Below are 23145 nucleotides of genomic sequence, written 5' to 3' on the forward strand. Positions count from 1 at the left end.
GTTAAAATGTCTCATTTTAGTAAAAAAATCTCATTACACTTAAAATAAGACTCATCACTGGAAAAAACAACAATTTTCACCTGTTTCAAGTAGATTTTCACCTGAAATAAGTAGAAAAAAGATTTTTTTACTTGTAATGAGAAGATAAATCTTGTCCCACTGGCAGATTTTCCTACTTATTTCAAGTGAAATTTTACTTGAAACAGGTGAAAATTGTCAAATAAGTTATTTTTCTGGTGTTATTTTTCTGGTAATGACTCTAAATGTTGAAATAGCAGTAAAACCACATTCATTGATGAAATGACATAAGGGATGGAAAGGGGGGATGGCAGTTTTACTGGGGGGATGATTTGGACCGTTTTTAATTCAACTCGAGTACTGGATGTAGTTCACAGTTGTTAGATCTTCATAAAAAAATAAAATGTGAATAAATGTGAATAAACGCCTGTCAGACGATGCTCAGGGTTGCGATGACCACCATGTTATTTTCCACATTTTTAGAGTAATACCTGTCAGCCCGCGTTCAGGGCGCCACTCCCCCCCGCCCTCACTTCCGCCGTGGCTCCGACTGCTAGCAGTCGTTAGCAGCAGCAGCAGCTCCCACTCACTTCTCTCTCCCTAATCAGCGCGGATCCCTGTTCTTCTCCGCTTGTTTTAGGCACAGGAGGTCTTCACTCAGACCCCCACCCCTGCAAGTCACCTGTCCGACCCGACAGGTCATTTCCCGCAGCTTTCTTTCCATCGAGCGCATGTCCCGCTAGCGGGGAGCTAACGGCTAGCCGCGGCTCCGATGACAACAGAGAGAAGGGGCATCCCCTGAACATGGACACGTGACCGCGGGGCCGCCGACAGGTGAGGCGCAGACCCGGGGGACCTCGGAGAGCACAGGCCCCGAACACACCTGAGTCACGTGACCCGTCCCGGTCCGTGCCTCGGTCCGTCAACAGAGTCACGTGACCAGGGCCGGTGCCACACCGTGCTGGAGACACCTATCAACCTGAGTCACGTGACCAGCCTCGACCAATGGGAGGAGCTTCAGATTAGTTACCGCTGTAAAACAGCACAGCATCTGGGTGTTGTGATCAGTTCTGATCAATATCCTGTCACTGGGACAGTGGCTCAACTTATCAACTCCACCACCTTCCCCCCCCGACGTGGCTCGCACCTGGTCCAGACCTGGGCTGCGTCCGAAATCCCACACTTCCACCCTAATGAGTAGCAAAATGAGTATGCGAGATTTTTTAGTGCGTCCGAAACGTTAGTACGTACTCAATAGTATGTACTATCCATACTGATTCTGGAGAAATTATTAGTGTGGATTGATGGACACTAGCGGTGCGTCCGAAATCCCGTACTAAAAAGTATACTTAAGTTCGGCACACTTTTGAGTAAATATCAGTAGTGTGCATTAATTCGGACGTACTATTAAGAGCGCACACGTCTCTTCCTGCCGTTGGGAGGAAGTGACCTGTCACAGCAGCAGTAGCAGCACCGCTCCGCTATTTCCCGTTTATTCTGGACGAAACAAGATTACATTATATAATAATAATCGGCTAGTGTCCATCCATCCATACTCAAAGAATTCTCCGGAATGAGTATGCATGGTGCACACTATTGAGTACGTTCTAATGTTTCGGACGCACTAAAAAAATCATTTCATTCAACACTCATTTTGCATACTCACTAGGGTGGAAGTGTGGGATTTCGGACACAGCCTAGCTAAGCAGAAACTTCCCGCAATGCAGCAGCGTTTGGTTGCTAAGTGATACGTATATGTCATAAGTATAATATTAAGTATAATAATATTATTATATAATATTAATATTATAATATTCGTATATAATAATATTATATAATGTCATCTTGTTTGGGCCAGAATAAACGGGAAATAGCGGAGCGGTGCTGCTACTGCTGCTGTAACAGGTCACTTCCTCCCAACGGCAGGAAATGCCGTGTGCGCTCTTAATAGTATTTATTTATTCATATATTTAAAAGGGACAACGCACATTGATTGACATGAGCACTTGAGTCCATCATGTAAATGTGCCAGATTTAGCCATACAGGCTAATTTACATCTGCAGTCCCTAGCAGGTTGATGATGGCATATATAAAAAACATTGAAAAACACACACTAAAACCCTAAAACACAGAGTACAAACAATTAGTACATTCGGACAATTAGTATGTCCGAATTAATGCACACTACTGATATTTACTCAATAGTGTGCCGAACTTAAGTATGCTTTTTAGTATATACTGTTTAGCATTTTTGATGCCCCGCTGGTGGTTAGTCTGGTCTGGATCAGGATAAGACCTGGTTGTTAGTCGGGTTTGGATCAGGATAAGTCCTGGTTCTGGCAGGATAATGGATATATTATAACTTGATCTGGTATATTAGAGTATCTGTTTGCTATAGTATCTTGTTCCTTGTATTTTTTTTTAGATAAAACATGTATTTTGAGAATAAACAGTCTTTAATTGCAGCCACGTTGTTTTAGCGCAGGGCCAACAAACAGCCTTTTTTAGGAGGGTTGAGCCCCCCTCCTCTGATTACACCTGGTGACAGTCATGTTGTTTCCTGTCAGTTCCAGGAGTGTGACGTTGTGAAGGTGTCGGAGAGAGTCACCTGCGCCCCGGTCGGACTCCGCCCCTCACTCTCAGCATGCTGACGGCAGCCATGCTGACCTAGGACCTGGATGCTGCGGCGAGTTTGAGTTGTGTGAACCCGGCGCAGGCAACACCATGTCAGACAACCAGGCCAACAACAACAACAACATCCCTCCTAACAACATGGGGCCCAACAGGAACCGGAACCCCAACATCAACCAGAACCCGCTCATCAATGTCAGGGACCGCCTCTTCCACGCCCTCTTCTTCAAGATGGCTGTCACTTACGCCCGCCTCTTCCCCCCGTCCTTCAGGAGAGTCTTTGAGTTCTTCGTTTTGCTGAAGGTGAGGCAGCTGATGCTTATTTTACAAAGATCTAGATTTGCTGCTGTGTTTGGTGTCCCAGACCATCATCTCTCCACCTCCCTGCCTGACACTGGGCTTGAGGTGTTTCTTCTGAAATGCTGTTTGGTTTTTCTCCAAACATGGTTCTGGACATTTAGACAAAACAGCTCCTGACAACTTTTTTTTTTTTTCCAGTTGGAAAAATCTTTTCCATTGTAGAACGTTGAAATCCAAATGTTTAAAGATGGGTTTTAGAACCCTTTCAATTAATGTGCAGTAGGCTGATTATTTTATTGATTAGTCCAATGATCTTATGAGTAATAGGACGATTATTCTAAAGATTATTTTTCTGTTGTTCGATTAATAAAAACCGCCATGTATCAAATAAATATAAAAAATCCTTAAAATATGGTTTCGTAAACACAGTTTTACACAGCAAAATAAAAATGTAGAATAAAATCATACAAAATAAAAAGGCCAACCTGTTTACTGTAGTCCAACATAAATCTCTTCTGTAAAATTTTTTTTTTTTTACAAAAAATTTTGCATTGCGCTGCATGTTATCCAAATGTCTTCATTCTACATATTCTACATATTTTTATCTCATAAGAAAGTCTAATCAGGAAAAGAACCTTTCTATGGCGGATGGAACTAAAAAAAAAAAAAGTTGTTTTCCATAGGAACTATTTTCCGGTGGCACTTTAGCTCCTTAAGAAAAAAAAAAAAAAAACGTATTTCATGCCGGTAAACAGATTTATGACCAGAAAACGTCAAATGCAGGAGCTGATGCCGGCCATAATTTGATCAATTGACGTTCGTTTTTACAATTATTTTGCTTATTATATTTTGCAATGATTATTGTCCCGTCCACCAGAGACAAGGGGGGAGGGGGCTCCGCTTTAGATGCTCCAACATGCTGTTGTGCTGGTCTGGTATGCCATTTCCAAAAGGCGTTTGGGACTAAATTTAAAGTATCCCCAGACTGTTGATGACTTGGGGCTGTCATGGGGCTTTTTGCAGGGCTTTGTTGGGCTGTGACGAGGTCGACATTATCTTTGAATTGACGTCATTGATTATTCGCTACAGGCCTAATGTGCACCATCAGTTGCTTCTCTAAGACCACTGCTTATGTCTTTCCATCTTGTTGTGTTAACACACGGCTATATGCTCCAGGACAGCAAACTGCTCAAATATTTACTCTACCCGTCAAAGCTCATGAGGTCCAATTAGCTTTAAAAAAAAAATAAAGCTGCTCCACTGCTCCGCTGCTCCGCTGGTGCTGCTGAGCAGCACCAGCGGAGCACATCCCAAGACTAAACAGCTTTCACTGCAGGCATCGTTTACTGCTGCTACACCTTACGACAAGAGTAGTAAGAAATGCAGGGCTTAAAGTATTCCGGCACCGTGCCGGATCTCCGGCGTACGGAGTTTTTTTTCTCGGCGTGCGAGTTTGACTGCTTTAAAGGTATTGTGACATCATTTTTAACATGCTTTTGTTTTAACACTATTAAAAGTCTTGGCCAACATCCCTCAAATGTGTCTAAAAGAGTGTAACAAGAAAAACTTCACTCTAGTACTCCATTCCTGGCTTTTTATGACAGTGTTTTTTTGCGCCGTGAAAAACGCTTCCTTTTCCCCCTTTCCTGTCAATCATTGCTCCGCTCCTCCTCCCAACCTCCTCCTCCTCCAGCCATACGCTCACAGCGGCGTCGGAGAGTTAAGCCGGGAGCGACAGGCGAAGCATGCACGGAAAAGCAGGAGGGCGAACCACAGCAAACAATCATAAAAATAAAGGCATGCAAGCAGCACTGTCCCCTTGTCTTAAGTCGAGTCAGTGGCCGCGGGTCTTCTTAGCAGTTTTCCTCCAGTGATTAGAACAGAAGAGGCTCTAGTCTAAACAGCTCCGTGTTAAGCCTGATTTATGGTTCCGCGTTAAATCGACGCAGAGCATACGCCGTAGGGTTCAGCGTACGGTGCGCGTCGCCGCGTAACCCTACGCCGTAGGCTCTACGTCGGTGTAACGCGGAACCATAAATCAGCCTTTATGGTGCGCTGGAGAGGAGAGGAGACAGGGAGCTGGGTGGAGGGGGCGGTGATTTAGCGGATCGTTACGTAACGATCCGCCACCAAACCACATGCGCCGTTTTTGCATAGTTATGCGGAAAATCCCAGAAAGCACACAATACACTGAATGTTAAAAGTTTGTTGTTTTTTGGGTGTAATTGATGTCAAGACACCCAACAAAACACAAAAAATCAAGAAAAATTTGTTTTTCATGTCACAATCCCTTTAAACAAAAAAAAAAAAAAGGTTTGAGAGAGAAAAAAAAGTTTGAGTCAACCGAGTTCGTCTACCAATGGAATGAGAGGAAAGCAGCTCTGGCTCAACCAAACTAACACTAGCCAATCAGAAGTAGAGCGGGGCGGGTCTTTGACGGCAGCGGAGAGCGGAGCGCAGAGCGCTGTTTCAACCTGCTGGAATACGAATCACAGACTTCAAGATGGAGAAAAAATTAATGAATGTCTGTTTAAAAGAATCTTTTTGCCCAGAAGAAAAAAAGAGTGACAAAAAAATACCCATAACCATGTTCTTCTCTCGAAAAAACACACCTGTACCGCGGGCTTTAGAAGAAAAAGACGCTACAGCGCGAGTCGGGATGCAGCGGCATCAGAACAGCAGTGAAATACGTGCGAGGCGGTGCTGATCTCCGCAATTTGAAGCTTTGTATAATAATTATTAAAAAAAAGGGTTGCTACTATGTGAATATCAATTATCACGGGTTCTTTTTGGAACGTAACCCTCTCGAAAAACAAGGGATTACTGTATATGAATACTCATGGCATAAACCTGTCAAGTTTTGGATTTAAAATTAAGGGAAATTTTCCACCACCCGCTGTCCAACCAGCCCAACCGAGGTCCAGTATTACATTTTAAGACAGGTTTACAAAATATTTAAAATATAATATAATAAAAATAAATATAATATGTATATATGTATATGTAAGATCTTTAGGTTTTTTGCCAAATAAATATGTTGAGAATGCATAATACTCTCCCATGTCTCTTTTTGATAAGGATACTACCATTTACTTATTATATTATAAAAATATTAACCTTATTCACATAAAGGGACAGGACAGGCTACTCCTCCCAAAACGTACCAAAAAATACCATGATATTATACCGTCACCGTTCAAAAGATGAAAAATACCGTGATATTAATTTTAGGTCATATCGCCTACTTTCACAAAAGAAAAGCAAAACTTGGTCGGTGTTGCTATTGAGCGGTGTTTTCCTCCATATCCTCCACAAGGCTCCCAGTTCTGTCTCTATGACTTCAAAGAAGATGAACAAAAAACATCTTTATTCTGCGACTGTCGCTACAAAAAGGCAGCGGATGATTATTCAGAGGCAAAGCCCTCATGTAATGCAGTCATGTATAAGGGTAAAGTGGTGTTACAGGACAACAACATCGTATTCATGAGGCAGCTGGACTCTAGATTTTGATGATTGGCTAACCGGGGGCGTGCAAATGTGCAAAAAGTGTTTCCATTACACTGTTAAGAAAATCTGGTTATGGACACGTCTGAAAAACCACCTCATCAAAGAGTAAAAAGGTTGATTTTTTTTTTTCCCAAATTAGATGCATTTCCATTCCAGGTTTTCTCTGTGAGATTTAGGTTTTACTCAAATCTAGGGGTAATGGAAACGCAACTATGGAAAGTTGATTGGCAGGAAATTCAGGGCAGAGATAACACATGCAGAACCTGGTCTTGGACTTGGACTTGGTCCCGGACTTGGACTTGGTCCCGGACTTGGACCCGGTCTGCCTGCACAGGGACCTGAGCCTCTGAACACAGGGCGCCTGTTCAAACAAGTGAGACAACGTTGGTGAAAACAAAATACCTAAATAATTGTAAAGGTAATAATTCTCCTACTTGCTCCCTGGGATGGTCGTATGTGGCTCCCAGAGGCAAGGCAAGTTTATTAGTATTTGTATAGCACAATTCAACACAAGGTAATTCAAAGTGCTTTAGATCAACATTAAAAGTGGCGAGACACAATTAAACAGTAAATAATAAACAAAATGATAAGAAAAGAGGTAAAATAATAAAAAGCACAAGTTGTTAAAAAGTAAGGGCAGTAGTACAGCAGGTACATCTCATTCTTACAATGGCAAGAATTACGTTTCTATACGGTCAAAACGTACAAAGACCGGGTCAAATACAGTATTTCAAAAGTAAATCTGTGCTGATTCGTACAGTGAATTAAACCAATTTGACAATTCTACATCACAATGTCTGCATTCAGGGCTTATCCATCACTAGGGGTGTAACGGTACATGTACGGTATTTGTATTGAACCGTTCGGTATAGCGTGTTCGGTTCGGAACGGAGGCGTACCGAACGAGTTTCCACACGGACATATTAAGTAGAGGACCGCACGTTGTGGAGCAGAGCGCTCACACCGAGAAACAACAAGCAACAGTTGTAGCCGACGTCATGGCTAATACCGCTAGTATTGGCAATAACCCGTTCTTATTAATCACAAAACACTGGTTAAACATCATGACCAAATCCGCTCCGACCCGGTGTGTCAGTATCAGCGCAGACAGACTGCAGCTTCGCCTGAATTATGGTTCCGTGTTAAATCGACGGCGTAGGTCGCGGTGCGGTGTGCGTCGCCGCGTACCCTACGCCGTCGGTTCTGCGTTGGTGTGACACGGAACCATAAATCAGCCACCGGGAGCAAGGGCTCGCTGGGTTGATGTTGATCCGCGGACCAAACTTGTTAAAGAGCATCAAACTCACTCTTATCTACGCGGAAATAACGCTAAAATATAAAGAAGGCGTCCCAAAGTGTGATCTATTGTGAAATAGGAAAATTAAGATGTGTACGCTATATGTGTAGGCTGTTCCCACTGTTCCCTTCAGTTCTGCAGCGCAGCTTGAATGTTTATGTGTGAATGCACCAAACGGCGAGATGCTGGCGTCGGGACGCCCGTGACGCTTTCAGTGTGAACGCAGGGTTATAAATGTTATTTAATCTGAGCAACAACTTTAAACTGTTCAGTGTTGCATTTGTTCAATTTTGCACATCAGGGAGATATTTTTTTTAAGTCTGAGACAATGTTATTTTTGTGTGTGTAATAAACAACTAGCACGTTTATATTCTGCATTTTGTTTTCTTACTGTACCGAAAATGAACCGAACCGTGACCTCCAAACCGAGGTACGTGCCGAACCGAGATTTTTGTGTACCGTTACACCTCTATCCATCACTAGTGTAACTTCGCGCGGTTTTCAAAAATCACAACTATTTAATTTAAGAGTACACTTCAGTAAACAGTAATGTTTTGATCCTGATTTAAAGGATCTACAGTTGCAGCAGACCTCAGGTCTACAGGAAGTTTGTTCCACCGGTGAGGAGCAAAATAACTGAATGCTGCTGAACCTTGCTTGGTTCTGGTTCTGGAACCACAACAAACCAGATCCAGATGAAGCTCAGGGGTCTGGGAGCTTCATAGGAACTAACAGATCCAGATGAACCTCAGGGGTCTGGGAGCTTCATAGGAACTAACAGATCCAGATGAAGCTCAGGGGTCTGGGAGCTTCATAGGAACTAACAGATCCAGATGAAGCTCAGGGGTCTGGGAGCTTCATAGGAACTAACAGATCCAGATGAACTTCAGGGGTCTGGGAGCTTCATAGGAACTAACAGATCCAGATGAACCTCAGGGGTCTGGGAGCTTCATAGGAACTAACAGATCCAGATGAACCTCAGGGGTCTGGGAGCTTCATAGGAACTAACAGATCCAGATGAAGCTCAGGGGTCTGGGAGCTTCATAGGAACTAACAGATCCAGATGAAGCTCAGGGGTCTGGGAGCTTCATAGGAACTAACAGATCCAGCATGTATTTTGGTCCAAGACCATTCAGGTCTTTGTAGACCAGCAGGAAGATTTTAAACTCTATCCTTTGACTCACTGGAAGACAGTGTAGTGATTTCATGACCGGTGTGGTCCAGTTTCCTGGTGTTTTGTAGAATGTAAACCTTTTACTTTAACGTGTCCAACTGGAGTCTGGTGGGGACCCCCCCCCCCTCCTGCTCGCTTCCCTGACGCCCCGGTCTGACCTCATCCCTCATTGCAATACATAAATGACCAATTCTAACTCTAATAATCATTCCTGGCATTATCAGTGTTTCATAGTGTATTATTATATTAAGTTATGAAATCTCATGGGATGTTAAACTATAGTATTATTATATTGTTATATATTATAGTATGGTGATACCATTTGATTATGTTATAATATTTCATAAAAAATTATGTTATATTAGGATATTATTATGCCACACCACTCTATATGATAATTATTTGTTTAACTTATTTTATCTCGAATTGATATTCTCAATTTATGTATTTACTTTCATCATCTTATTTACACACACACACACACAAACTGATGTCGTGTTTTGTCGTTGTTTGCACTGTATATTTATAAATTTAAAAAAAAACAAAAAAAACTAAGTTTCCAAGAGCGACGCCTGTCTTTGATCATTTATGATACGAGTTTCACGTTTGTTTCAACTGAAACCTCAATACTTTGATTGTGGTTTTCATTGCCGACCCTGGATTTTATTTAGACTTTATTCAGACTTTCTTGACAAAAAAAGGACTCCAACGAGCTCATCAGTGTTTCATCGTGCGATGGTTGTCTCTGCTGCAGCAGAGGAGCGCTGGTATCTGACTCACAGGTATTACGTCTAAGCTTGTACATTCTGGAGGTCATGTGACTATGCTTTCCTCCTCCTGCCCCCTCTCAGGCGCTCTTCGTCCTCTTCATCCTGGCCTACATCCACATCGCCTTCTCCCGCTCCCCCATCAACTGTCTGGAGGCGGTGAGGGAGCGCTGGCCCCGCGACGGCATCCTGCGGGTGGAGATCCAGAGGAACTCCAGCCGGGCCCCGGTCTACCTGCAGCACTACGACCCCGCCGACGTCCAGGAGGAGCTGGGAGGAGCCGTGCCGGCGCTGACCCTGGCGGCGCTGCAGGAGGAGGACGAGGAAGAGGAGGAGATGACTGTGGAGATGTTTGACAACAACTCAGTGCAGGTGAGAGCGCCGTTAGAAGCAGTCACTTCCTGGGAGGAACCAACTCCATCCGACCGCATATCAGACCACACGGGTGGAGCCTGGCAACCACCTGGCAACCTGAACTCACTTACCATACGCTAGCCCAGCTGTTGCTATGGAAACACTTTCTAAAACAAGGATGGATGAACGAATCTGATGACCTTCACCTCCAGATGTTTGCAGATCAGACCAGAGCTGGTTATGGCAGTAGTTACTCCAGTTACCACAGAAAGTGACTGCATTATCCTCGATAACAGTACAGAATATTCCAGTAAACCCTCAAACGCTTATCTTAAATAATTTATGCACAATTAATGCTTCACTATAGGGCTGGGCGATTTTGGACAAAAATAAAATCCTGATTTTTTTTTTTTTTCTCCTGTAAACCCGATTTTCAATTTCGATTGTTTTGGTAAAACTACAAAAGACAATGAAATAAATTGTTTCAAATATTTTATCTTTATTTTGAAAGAAAAATAAACAAATTTCCCTATTGGGAATGAAGTGCAACTGAAAGATACTGTAAATCCTTGAGTTTAGTAAAGTGACAACATTTACAATCTTCTTGACCAAACAAAGTAAAAAATCGATTTTCCTTTTTTTAACATCGTCTTGATTAATAAATCCGATTTAGATTTAAAATTGATTAATCGCACAACCCTACTTCACTATGTCAAAAGCGAATTTTACTTGCTGGCCTAACAGCAGCAAAAAAGATTATTGCAGTAAGATGGAAACCACCTCACACACTTAACTCCCATTGGTGTTTGACTTTTCTTGATATTATCTATCTGGAAATATCTACAGCCCCAATCCAAATTGCAAAACAACATAATATTTTATTTTGGTTTATGGCAGCAGATCAAATTAAAGCCAGACTTGAAAGATGTATTCAAAATTGACATAGACTACCTTGTTGCAGCTATCCTAGTCCAGTTTTTGATATTATTATGTTTTGCCTTTGTTTTATTTTGTCTTTTTTTTTGGTTCGTTTGTTTGTTTTTTATTGTTGTATTTTTTTTTTTTCAGTTTTCCTTACTAATTATTAATTGTTTTCATCGAATGCTTAGGTCCGAGGGGTGGGTTTGAAAGGGGGTGAAAATATGTGTATAATGTTTGTTTGACATCATTGTGGATTCCACCGTTTATAATATTAAAAAAAAGAAATATAAATAAAAACATTTAATCACAAAAAAAAATCTGAGTCATGACACTCTGATAGGTCTTTATTCACCGCTAGCTGTTACCACCATAACCTGGAACGCAGCTGTCAATCACTAAACCGTGCGTTACACATATATTAGTGGTGTGATATCGCTATGGAGATGAAAACTGTTTTGGTACCAGGTAGAGCTGGGCGATATGGTCCAAAAGTAATATCTCGATATTTTCTAGCTGAATGGCGATACTCAATATATATCGATATTTTTTCTGTGCCATAATTGGGGTTTCCCCCAAAGCATTATAGCATAGCATCTCTGTTAGCATCTCTGTTAGCTTAATTTTTTTCTGAGGCAAACCCTTAAAAAAACAATAAGTTTTAATACAAAGCCTCGTGCCAAATGTCACACAGGTTCCTTTATTAACAGAGGTCTGCACAATATCAAAATGTATAAAACAAATTAAATAAAAATAAACTGCTTGCATATATAGAATAAAAATGCTTCTTGAATAAAATAAAACAAATATCCCTTTCCTGCATAACAATTAAATAAAACAACACTGCAATTAATACAATGTAGACAGTAACAGGCAGACTTTTCCACTGAGGTTGACAGTTGTGCAAATAACAAAACATTTGTGCAAATCTCAAATAAAACATTCAAGTCAATTTGTCACAAAATAAGCTATATCAGAATCATATTTTTTTTTTTTTTTTTTTTTTTTTTTTTTTTTTAAATCGATATAAACGATATTGTCTCATACCATATCGCGTTTGAAAATATATCGATATATATTAAAATCTCGATATATCGCCCAGCCCTAGTACCAGGCTGCGAATATGTTTCTAACAGCGGCTGGTCACCAGAAAGTGCATCTTCTCGGGGTTCTGGGTTGCTCTCAGTTATCCCCTTGGTCTCCACCTGTCATTACAAAGTCCACACCTGTCCGTCTCCACCTGTCTGCAGTTTGAGCTGGACATCGAGCCCCGTCTGAAGCCGTCTCTGATTGGAGGAGGTGTTGGAGGAGGAGCAGCATCAGCAGGAGTAAACGACAGCCAGGACGTGTCCTTCAGCCAGACCAGTAAAGGTAAACCCCTCCCCCTCCTTCTATCTGCAGGCTTTATGTTGCTGGATGTTGGGGTGTGTGTGCTGCTGATGGTTGTGGATGCGGCGGGTGCTGCTCACCGCTAACGTGTGCTGTCGTTGCAGTGTGGCCTCAGGAGGAGTACATCGTGGAATATTCCCTGGAGTATGGCTTTCTGCGGCTTTCCCAAACCACCAGACAGAGACTCAACATCCCCGTCATGGTCGTCACTCTGGGTCAGTCTTTGAGCCTCCGACATCACATGACCAGGGATGTGTGGAACCCCCTCCAGTCTGAACCCCTAGTCCAGGGGTCGGCAACCCACGGCTCTAAAGCCGCATGCGGCTCTTTAGTGCTGCCCTAGTGGCTCCTGGAGCTTTTTCAAAAATGTTTGACCTTTTTTTTCTCTTTTTTTCTTCCTTTTTCCTTTCCTTTTTAATCTCGACATTTCAACCTTTTTCTCGACATTTCCACTTTTTTCTCGTCATTTCCACTTTTTTCTCGAACGTATTTCAACATTAATCTCGACATTTCAACTTTTTTCTCAACATTTCGACTTTTTTCTCAAGATTGTACTTGAACATAAATCTCGACATTTCACCTTTTTTTTCTCGAAATTTCGACTTTTTTCTTGACATTTCGCCTTTTTTTTCTCGAAATCTCGACTTTTTTCTTGACATTTCGACTTTTTTCTCGAAGTTCATAATGAAAAAAAAAATCTTCCCCCAGTTATAACTAATATAGAAACATGCAGCATGTGTTCCTTCATTCTAAGGCTTATACAAGACTTTTCATTTTTTGCAGCTCCAAAACATATTTGTTTTTTGTGTTTTTGGTCCAATAACGGCTCTTTCAACATTTTGGGTTGCCGACCCCTGCCCTAGTCTCTACCACTAATCTCCATCCATGTCTGTGTTTTTTTTCCACCTCAGAGCAGTGCATGATGGTCCAAATGCTTGACTTCTGACCATCAGTTGTAAAATAGTTTTTGGTGTGAAGTGTTCTATAAAAGATGAATAGTTTTCACTGCATGTTTTGAACACTACTACAGCATGACTGCAGTGGAATGAGTGAACCACACAAAAACTTTTCAGGCCAGTTTCAGACACAGTCCACGTCAGATGACCCCAATACTAGGGCTGGGGATCGATTCAAATGTCAAGAATCAATTCCATTCCGATTCTTAAGATTCAGAATCGATTATCAGGATTTGATTTGATCCAATATCGATTTCGGTTAGTGTTATTAAAACAGTTTTTTGAGCTGTTGCATGAATTATATGACTGTAGTTCTGCAACATATGAATACTAGTATTATATTGAGATTCAACAGCAAGTATTGGCAGCTAATGATGCTGTAAGGACCAATCAGCTCCCAGAATGCTGATAGAACTGCTTTCAGAAACATCTGAGGGGCAGAATTATCAAACAGATCCAGGGAGGAAACAGATGAAATGGTTTTATTTTTTCACACATTCCGTTTTTATTTTTTTCCATTTTCTGGGTTTTTCGGTTTTTAATTTTTGAGAATTTGGTTTTTAGCATTTTATGCAAATATAACCCAAATACAGTATATAAAGTAATGAAATATAGACAATCTATGCAATTATAACTGAAAACTTTTATGTTTTCATACTTACTAAACATATTTAAAGGCAAAAACATGGCACCAGTTATTCTCGTGTCCGTCAAAATATTAATTTTTTTGGGCAAAAACAAAAATTCCAAAAGTTATTTGTATGAAATAAATAACTAAGAAATACTTAATTCAAATATGCCTTTCAATATCCATTTAAAGTGTAAAAAAAGAAAGAAATAGGGCACGTGTGAATTAAATGAGGCGACTACTGGGATTAAACTTCACCGGGCGAAAATAATGAGAAAAATCGAATTAATATGAGAATCGATTTAGAATCAGAAAATCAATGTTTTTTTCAACACAGGCCTACCCAATACGTCACATGACGTCTTGGCTCCGCTGAAACCTGTCTGTTTACAGATCCCACCAAGGATGAGTGTTTTGGAGACGGCTTCAGTCGCTTCTTGCTCGATGAATTCCTGGGCTACGACGACATCCTGATGTCCAGCGTGAAGGCGTTGGCTGAGAACGAGGAGAACAAAGGTAGGAGGGAACCGCCTCTGTTTACTCCACCCTCCGCTCCGACGGAGGTCTGGTGACAGGAAGAAGCAGCGCTCATGTTACACCAGACGGCACCGCTTCAGTATCAACCTGTGGTGGAGGAGGTCATGGCTGCTCACCACGGTCGTACCGGGACCATGTGATCGTGGCAGCCCGGAAGCAGAATGACACACTGTTTTTAAACGAGCTGAGCTTGTAATGGCGCTTTTCCACTAGCACCTACTCGGCTCGACTCAACTCAAACTTCTTTTCCAGAACAATCAGCACCTGGAGCAGAAGTAGGAGGTTGGAGAAGCTGCTGTGACGTAGTTGATTGTGTGATCTAAATGAAGAAGACAACACTAAAGATGTAGAACCTGGAGGAGATGATAGATGTGCTGCTGGATCTGTGACTTGTGTTTTATATCAAGTTAAAAATGAGAGTGAGAGAAACTTCAAGCGGTGACGCTTTTTAATTTTATTTAGTTTGTCTCAGCGCTGCTGAAAAGTCAGCTGGAGCCGTGAGCAGTTATGAAGAGACAGAGCTCCTGGTAGATCTGGTTGTTCCTTATCTCCGTCTAGATCCCTTTTTAATTCTCTCCTCAGCACCAGGTTTATGAACATCTGACCCTCAGAGTTGGATCATCAAACAGACTTTTGCGCTGCCATTTCTTGTCGAATAAAATGAACAAGAAGCCGTCAGAGTCGCTCTTGAAATGATGTCACATCCTGACTCAGACGTCTGACTCCAACCCCCCGACCAATCGGTGGCCTGTAGTGTGATGATGTCAGATACAGCTGCTTAGAACCTCAGCAGAATAGATACAGAAAAGTATCTTCTCTGCACATTAGACCCCTAGTGGGAAAGAACCAAACCGAGTGGAGTCGAGTCGGGCTGAGTAGGTTCTAGTGGAAAAGCTCCATAAAACACCAGCTCCGACCTTGTTCACCTGCAGAAATCAGGTGTTCTGCAGTGAAGGAGAGCTGGTTTGAGGTCCAGGTGTGCACCCAGGAGCAGGTCTAGTACTGACGTCCTGGTGTGGTTCTGTGCAGGGTTCCTGAGGAACGTGGTCTCTGGAGAACACTACCGCTTCGTCAGCATGTGGATGGCCAGGACCTCATACCTGGCCGCCTTCGTCATCATGGTTATATTTGTAAGTCAGCCACGGAGACGAATCCCAGTCTGCGTAGGGATGAACCGTTTATCACTGCTCTCACCGTTAAAAGATCGGAGGTGTCTGATTGGTTGAGGAGATCTTTACTATTTGTGTGAGTAAAATCGACCGTCTCCGTTTTGTCTTCCAGACTCTGTCGGTCTCCATGCTGCTCAGATACTCTCATCACCAGATCTTCGTCTTCATCGGTCAGTTCCCTGACGCTGGTCTGACCGTCTCGTTATGATCTGGTTCGGTCTGGAACAGACCGGATCAGTGTGACCCGGTCCAGACTGGACCAGACCAGATCAACAGTCATTAAAACCAGACTGGCTCTTCATATTTTTATACAAGTTCAGACATTCAAGGACAAATTGTTTGAGACAACTGTATGTTTAATCTGTTTGATTTAGTGATGCACCGATTGTTCGGTAACCGAATTTGTTCGGTCGAAAATGGCAAAAAAAACACTTTCGGTGTTCGGTGGAATAAGTGGGAAAAAAACCGAACAATTAATAACGGCGTTGTAATATAAGGAAATAGACTGGCCGCTCCCGTAACTGTTGTGCACCACAAACATAAATCGTTGGCCAACCAAAAAGTAACCACATAAGAATTCTACCAACATTTACCAGCAGGTGGAACCAAAACAACATAATGCTGGAAATTAAAACATGTTCAGTTTTTTTATGTTCAATAAATATTTTCTACCTTGTAATTTTGTAAAAGATTTTTTTCTTTGAAAAGCATGGCAAGGTGAAAAAATTGGCAAAATAAATGAAAAACTACAAAGAACCATGTTCGTTATTGTTCGGTATTCGGCCAAGTGTTTATTATTATTTTCGGTTTCGGCCACAAATTTCATTTTGGTGCATCACTAGTTTGATTGGTTAATGGCCGTTTCATTTATCATAGTTTCTTTTACCAAGTGAAACTAAAATTTCAGGTCCGGCTCTGACTGTCGGAGCCGGACCTCTGGTCTGGAGAAAATGCTAATCCGGCTTTTGTCCATCCCTTCCAGTGGATCTTCTGCAAATGCTGGAAATGAACATGACCATCGCCTTCCCAGCAGCCCCTCTACTGACTGTCATCCTGGCCCTTGTAGGTAAGTTCAGGTCTCTGCCCCTCAGGAGGGGCAGAATCAACTCTCCCTTACACTGGAATGTTGGATCCCTTACATTCCTGGTTCCCCAGCAACATGATAGTCCACGATGTCTGGTCCCTAATGATCCTGTTTCCTTTAGTCCAGGATGTTTGGTCCCTAATGATCTTGTTTCCTTGTGTATGGTCCTCGAGCGCCCCTGTCCTGCATGATTTAGATGCTCCCCTGCTTCCTCACACTCTGATACAAGTAACTGTGTTATTATCAAACTTGTGCAGACCTTGATGACTAGCTAATGAGGACCGTTAATTAGAATCTGGTGTGTTGATTTAGGGAAACATGTAAAACATGCAGGACCAGGACTGAGGACCACCGTCCTACATTGTTGATTTCACCTCCTCACCACTGCTTCCCTTGTGATGTCACTTCCTATTGTCAGGTATGGAGGCCATCATGTCGGAGTTCTTCAACGACACCACCACCGCCTTCTACATCATCCTCATCGTGTGGTTGGCTGATCAGTACGACGCCATCTGCTGCCATACCAACACCAGCAAACGCCACTGGCTCAGGTGAGGCGGTCACATGACTAGAGCTGCCATAAAACCCCAGACCGAGTGCTGCACGTTCACATATCTCCTTCCAAACGAGTTTTACAGCTAACAGCAACACAAGCCATATTATCTTTAAGATACGATGTAAATGTACTGTTAGGCCTATAAACCTACCTCAGTAGTCAAGACAGACAGTAGATAAAGTGAAGACCGTTAACAATGCCTCAAGTTATCTATCAGTTTGTGGTTTAGTATTAGTTTACCTGGTGAGGGACAAACCTCTTCCTTGTTGGACAAAACTTCAGGTTTTCTAAGACGTCTCTTTTTGCCTGATTCAGCCCAGAAAGAAAAAACTGCAGTTCCTCTACAGACCACTAGGGATGCAACGGTTCTCGGTATAAAACCAAACCGTTCGGTTCGCCCTCCACGGTTCAATACGCCCTTGTGTGCCGTGGATTTTCGGTTTTGCCATAATTTTGTATTAATGCTTTAAATCTGCGTGTTTGTGTTGTGCCTGCTGCAGAAAAGCTCCTCGCGAGTCACTGTCATACTGCCCACTCCCCTCGTAGCTCCGCCCACTCCCCTCGTAGCTCCGCCCACTCCCCCCTCACACAGAGCAGAGCTCTGCTCGACATGAGCACCAGCGGGACAGTTGAGAAAAAAAAGTTTGAAGAAGCGCCGGCTTCATTCAAATCTCCGGTGGCATCATTTCGGTTTCGCTGTTGATTACGACGACGATGGAGTGAGGGGGGGTTTCGAGGGGGTGCGCTCCCCCCCGGGAAATTTTTTGAGCATAATGCATTTAAATGCATCAATCTGGTGCACTTTGGAAAGCTAAAATAACGACAATAGGGTGTCTGCTGCCTTAACTTACCTTGGAAACATAGCTCCGGAGCTTCTCTACCCGGCTAAACTTAAGGCTGAAATATGCTTCTGTGTCACACCAACGCAGAGCACACGCCGCAGCCGTGACGCCGTGCTGAACCCTTCGGACTTCTCCGTCTCTTCATTTGGTCGCGGTGCAGTACCCCCGGCCACTAGTTAGCGATCTTTTTCTGAATGGTTTATCCGACTTTTTCCGGTCACAGTAAATCAAAGAAATAAGGACAACTATTGTGCAAAAAACAAAAACAAAAAAAATCACACACAAACGAAGAAAAGAGCCCTGGAAGTTCACTACTGATTCAAACCGGAAACCGGAAATGCTTCGCTTTCAAACGAACCAATCACAGCCCTCTCGGTCTGCGTGTGGACGGCGTCTCCTCGACGCGTAGTTACAATTTTCAGGAGGTGCACGTCAGAGACGGCGCAGGTGACGGCGTGTCCTCTGCGTCGATCCAAACCACACGCCGTAGACACGGCGTCATTTTGACGCAGAAGCATAATTCAGCCTTTATTCTCCGCTATGTTTGTGTGAGCACAGCGCGTGCACAGCCTTCACCGCTGATTGGCTGTTTCCCGTGCCTGCCAGAGATGCGGCTGCATCAACCCCAAAATAACGCCGTTTTAAATTGTACAAACACAATATTGGTATCGTTGGAAAGGGAAAAATGTCCTCTTAATTTTGGGGGGGGTGAGATCAAATTATGGGGGGCTTCAGCCCGTTTTTTTATTTGTAGTGAGAACATAATCCACAGCAGCCGACACAAATCCATTCATGTGTATGTGCTCCGCTGCAGCTGCCCTCATCGCCGCTTGTTGCTTTTCTGATTCGTTTTGAAGAATCATGCAACTCTTCCTTCTTTTGGAAAAAAGACAGTAAATTCAGCCGTCTTTTTGACATGTTTGCGTTGCTCGCTGCTGGCTCCCCAGATCCAACAAATTTCCAAAGTTTTTTTGGTCGGGGGCGTGGTTTGCTGGCCCATCTTTTCATTGCATCAACAAATCTCCGACTCTTTCAAATGACGTTAAATCTTTATAAACAACATGAAATGCTTGGGATTTGTTCTGTAAATGAATTTATGCATATTATTATTTTTTATACATTAAAAAAAAACTTTTATATTATTATTGTTTTATATATATACGAGAGGTGCCGGATCTGCCCAAATAAGTCCCGGAACACAGGGAGGCCAAAATCGAGAGGTGCCGGATCTTGTTCCAGCAGGATCTGGCACAAATTAACCCCTGCTCGTCGGGCATTATCCCTTACGTATTTAGTAGTGTATACTTAAGTTACTGTACTGAGTTGTCAAGATTAAGAGGCTGTTGACTATCAATAATTATAGTAATTTACATTTTGAAAAGTGACAAGCGAAATAAACAGATAATTTTGGAAAAAAAGCTCTCTTCATGCACATAAAGGCTGATTTATGGTTCCGCGTTACACCTACGCAGAGCCTACGGCGTAGGGGTACGCCGTAGGCTCTGCGTAGATTTAACGCAGAACGGTAATTCAGGTTTAACTCAAACCGAAACTGAACCGAAACCGTGGCCCAAAAACCGAAACCGAAACCGAACCGTGGGCTACCTTAACCGTTGCACCCCTACTGACCACCAGGGTCTGATCCAGACCTGCAGTTTCTCTACATTGTGCCGTCCACTGAACTGTGACTAAAGAAGTAACGGATCATAGTTGTTATTTCCAAATAACGCATCGCTGTGCTGTTGACTACAAAAGGGAATACTGAGAGCAGCTCTGGGTTGGTCTAGTCCAGGAGTCGGCAACCCAAATGTTGAAACAGCCATATTGGACCAAAGACACAAAAAACAAATATGTCTGGAGCTGCAAAAAATGAAAAGTCTTGTATCAGCCTTAGAATAAAGGTAAATGGCGAAATGCTGAGAAAAAATTCGAAAGTTGGCTGGGAGGGAGTAATGTGGGTGGCCAGTACCAACTAGGCCCATTACTGGCTACGCGCCTGGTTTACACCTGCATCCCTCCACATCTGTTCGTACGGACCACGTGTTCCAGGTGTTTCTTTGTGTTCCAGGTTCTTCTATCTGTACCACTTTGCCTTCTACGCCTACCACTACCGCTTCAATGGTCAGTACAGCAGCCTGGCACTGGTCACATCCTGGCTCTTCATCCAGGTCAGAACCTCCACGTCCTCACCAGTCTGACCCCCCCCTTCATAAACCACCATCATAAACCACCTCACTGCAAAACTCAAAATCTTAACAAGAATATTTGTCTTATTTCTAGTTAAAATGTCTCATTTTTAGTCAAAACAAATCTCATTACACTTAAAATAAGACTCATCACTGGAAAAAACTGTTTGCTTGTAATGAGAAGATAAATCTTGTTCCACTGGCAGATTTTTCTACTCATTTCAATTGAAAATTTACTTGAAACAGGTGAAAATTGTCAAATAAAAAGTAATTTTTTGGGATAATGACTCTTGTTTTAAGTGTAATGAGATTTCTTGACTAAAAATGAGACATTTTAACTAGAAATAAGACAAATATTCCTGGTAAGATTTAGCGTGTTTGCAGTGCTCTGTTTCTAATTATTTTCTCCAACTTCTCCCGTAGCACTCCATGATCTACTTCTTCCACCACTACGAGCTTCCTGCCATCCTGCAGCAGATCCGGATCCAGGAGATGCTCCTGCAGAACCAGCAGGGGGGTCAGAACCAGAACCAGCAGGGGGGCCCCAACCAGCAAACGGGCCAGAACCAGACGGCTCTGCAGGACAACCTGAACAACAACGGTGCGGCCGCTGCCGGCGCAGAACCCACCGATTCCCCCCAACCGGGGTCCGGCACTGGAGCGCCCCCCCCGAGCCCCCAGGCCCAGCCCTCCGCCTCCTCCCCGTCCCCGGCAGCACCAGGGGGGCCCGGGGAGCCCAGGGCGGAGCTGAACTGGGTCGCTCAGACAGCAGCCATCATCACCGGAGCTCTCACCTCCAGCATCGACCTGGGGGGAGGAGCAGGAGGAGCAGCCGGGGGGTCAACGGAACGAGGAGGACCGGTGGGGGCGGCCGAGGCCTCAGACGCAGCAGCAGCAGCAGCAGCAGGAGCTGCAGATCCAAACATTGTTCCGGTAGAAGTGAAGCCTGCAGAAGGAGGCGGGGCCGACACGCCCACGGGGCGGGGCCTCCAGGGGGCGGGGCCTCCAGAGACGGAGACACACACAGACTGCCCCCCCCCACAGTGCTCAGGTACAGACTGTGACCTCAGAGTACCCGAGGAACAGCAGAGCTCGGCCTCCTGAGACGACAGCTGCGCTGACGTGATCCCACCCGTGTGAGCTCAGTCTGTCAGCCGATCAAGATCATTGATCTGCTTTCTCCCTACATCAGAAACCACACCCCCATATCTGAGTGAGTCCAGAGTCGGCCGGTCGGAGGGCCGGCGCCCTCTGGAGGACGGCAGATGGAAACTTTTATGAACCGATGTGACAGTCATGTGACCTGGGAACAGAAATGTTTGGTGTTTCTGCCTGGAAGAAAGTCCCAGAATTGATCCTCATGATTGATCAGGGCTGCAACTGATCATGTTCTCAGTTTTGTATCATAAATGCCACAAGAGTAAAGATCCTATCGGAAGGTTATATGTCAATAGCCAGTAACCCCCATAACAGGAGGCATTATTGATGAGGTGTGTGTGATCAGTAAGGTACAAGGAGGATGTTGAGATTCTTCTGGCTGCTGGCATTTCAGACACTGTAAGACTGATTGATGAGTCAAAGCTGTAGGTTCTGAACTCCACCGATCAATTAAAGTGATCGCAGACAGCCGGAGTATTGAGCTGACTGGTGTTGAATCAATGAAATTCAGAGCGGAGCCTCAATGATTGGTGACAGACTGAAGCACAAACCGAATCATTTCCATCTGCTCTTATTTTGAAAAGAATGACTTGCACAGGAAAGTGGGCAGATGAATCAGTCAGCACTTCCTCTCAGAATGGATGCCTTATCAATAATCCTCACACTTTCAGCAGCTGAGCAGGCTGATTGTTTGTTTTGTGCAATATTGCGCCATTTGTGTCACGGCTGAAGCCCCGCCCCCAGGAGGAGGGCGTGGCTTTTCAACACGAAGCATTCGGCCTCCACCTCGGTTGGGGTTTCAGTCGTTAAAATCCCAAAAATGAGTGACGGCAGGAATGTTTTCTGGTGTTTGATGTAAAACACAAAACGTGATGTCATCAATCATGTGACTCCTTTCTGTGTTTGTGAAATAGCAGTTTGATTCACCTGCATGAAGGTCTCAGACATTCAGACCGCTCAGCCATGTATCATGCACGCCCATCCATCCATCCATCCATCCATCCAACAATATGATCCAGTCCAGCATTTGATCCGATTAAACCCTCGATCTGGTTTCAGTCTTGATCCCATCAACTTGACCCGATCAAAACCTGGGTCTGCTCCAATGCTTGATCCCATCCACAATTGATTGGATCCAATATTGGGTCCAGTGCATCGCTACATCTGATCAAACCCTATTTCTGATCCAATATTAGTTCTAATCCAATGCTGGATCCGATCAAATCCTGGATCCAATCCAACGCTGGATCCAGTCACAGTTACATCCCATCAACGCTCGATCCGATCCAACATTTGATGCAGTCCAGTATTGGATGCAATCCACAGATAGACCTGATTGAACCCTGGAAACAATCCAGTACTGAATCTGATCCAACGCTGGATCCAATCAAATCCTTGATCCGATTCACTGCTGCATCCAATCAAACCCTGGATCTGATGCGGTGCTTGATTGTGTTCAGTCCCAGGTGGAGGAGGCGTGGAGGAGGTGGAGCCCGTGTGTGGGTGTTGGCTGCTCCTGACTGAGGGGGTGGGGGGATGTTGTGGGTGTGGTTTCTTTTTCGTGCCTCTCTGCTGAATGACTGTAGCGCATTAGTTAATCTGAAATCTGAAACTCATCAAACTGTATCCAAGTGTCCAGTAAAACCAGTGCAGTCTGAAAGCTGCTGTGTCTT

General features: G+C 43.6%; 1 protein-coding gene across 2 annotated transcripts; it reads left to right on the forward strand.

Moving 5' to 3' along the window:
- The first annotated feature begins 565 nt into the window (after positions 1-565).
- On the forward strand, positions 566-22856 carry tmem259 (transmembrane protein 259). 2 transcript variants are annotated; one of them, XM_061737513.1, is made up of 12 exons: positions 566-852; positions 2587-2953; positions 9780-10067; positions 12218-12338; positions 12461-12571; positions 14334-14456; positions 15507-15607; positions 15759-15816; positions 16629-16712; positions 17149-17281; positions 20197-20296; positions 20738-22856. In XM_061737513.1, the coding sequence occupies exons 2-12, from the start codon at positions 2744-2746 to the stop codon at positions 21416-21418; spliced, it is 2010 nt and encodes a 669-aa protein (XP_061593497.1). In that variant the 5' UTR covers positions 566-852; positions 2587-2743; the 3' UTR covers positions 21419-22856. The 2 variants fall into 2 exon arrangements, with proteins under 2 accessions (XP_061593497.1, XP_061593498.1); XM_061737514.1 differs by having other exon boundaries at positions 2593-2953.
- The last annotated feature ends 289 nt before the right edge of the window (positions 22857-23145 follow it).

The sequence above is a fragment of the Cololabis saira genome, chromosome 13 (assembly GCF_033807715.1).
Source record: "Cololabis saira isolate AMF1-May2022 chromosome 13, fColSai1.1, whole genome shotgun sequence".
NCBI lineage: Eukaryota > Metazoa > Chordata > Actinopteri > Beloniformes > Belonidae > Cololabis > Cololabis saira.

What these genes read in the sequence shown, in the direction of transcription:
- tmem259 (XM_061737513.1), top strand. Translation starts at nt 2,744, where the DNA reads ATGTCAGACAACCAGGCCAACAACAACAACAACATCCCTCCTAACAAC. An exon ending in TCGTCATCATGGTTATATTT is followed by an intron (nt 15,608 to 15,758) that starts GTAAGTCAGCCA and finishes TTTGTCTTCCAG; the next exon opens with ACTCTGTCGGTCTCCATGCT. An exon ending in CCAGATCTTCGTCTTCATCG is followed by an intron (nt 15,817 to 16,628) that starts GTCAGTTCCCTG and finishes CATCCCTTCCAG; the next exon opens with TGGATCTTCTGCAAATGCTG.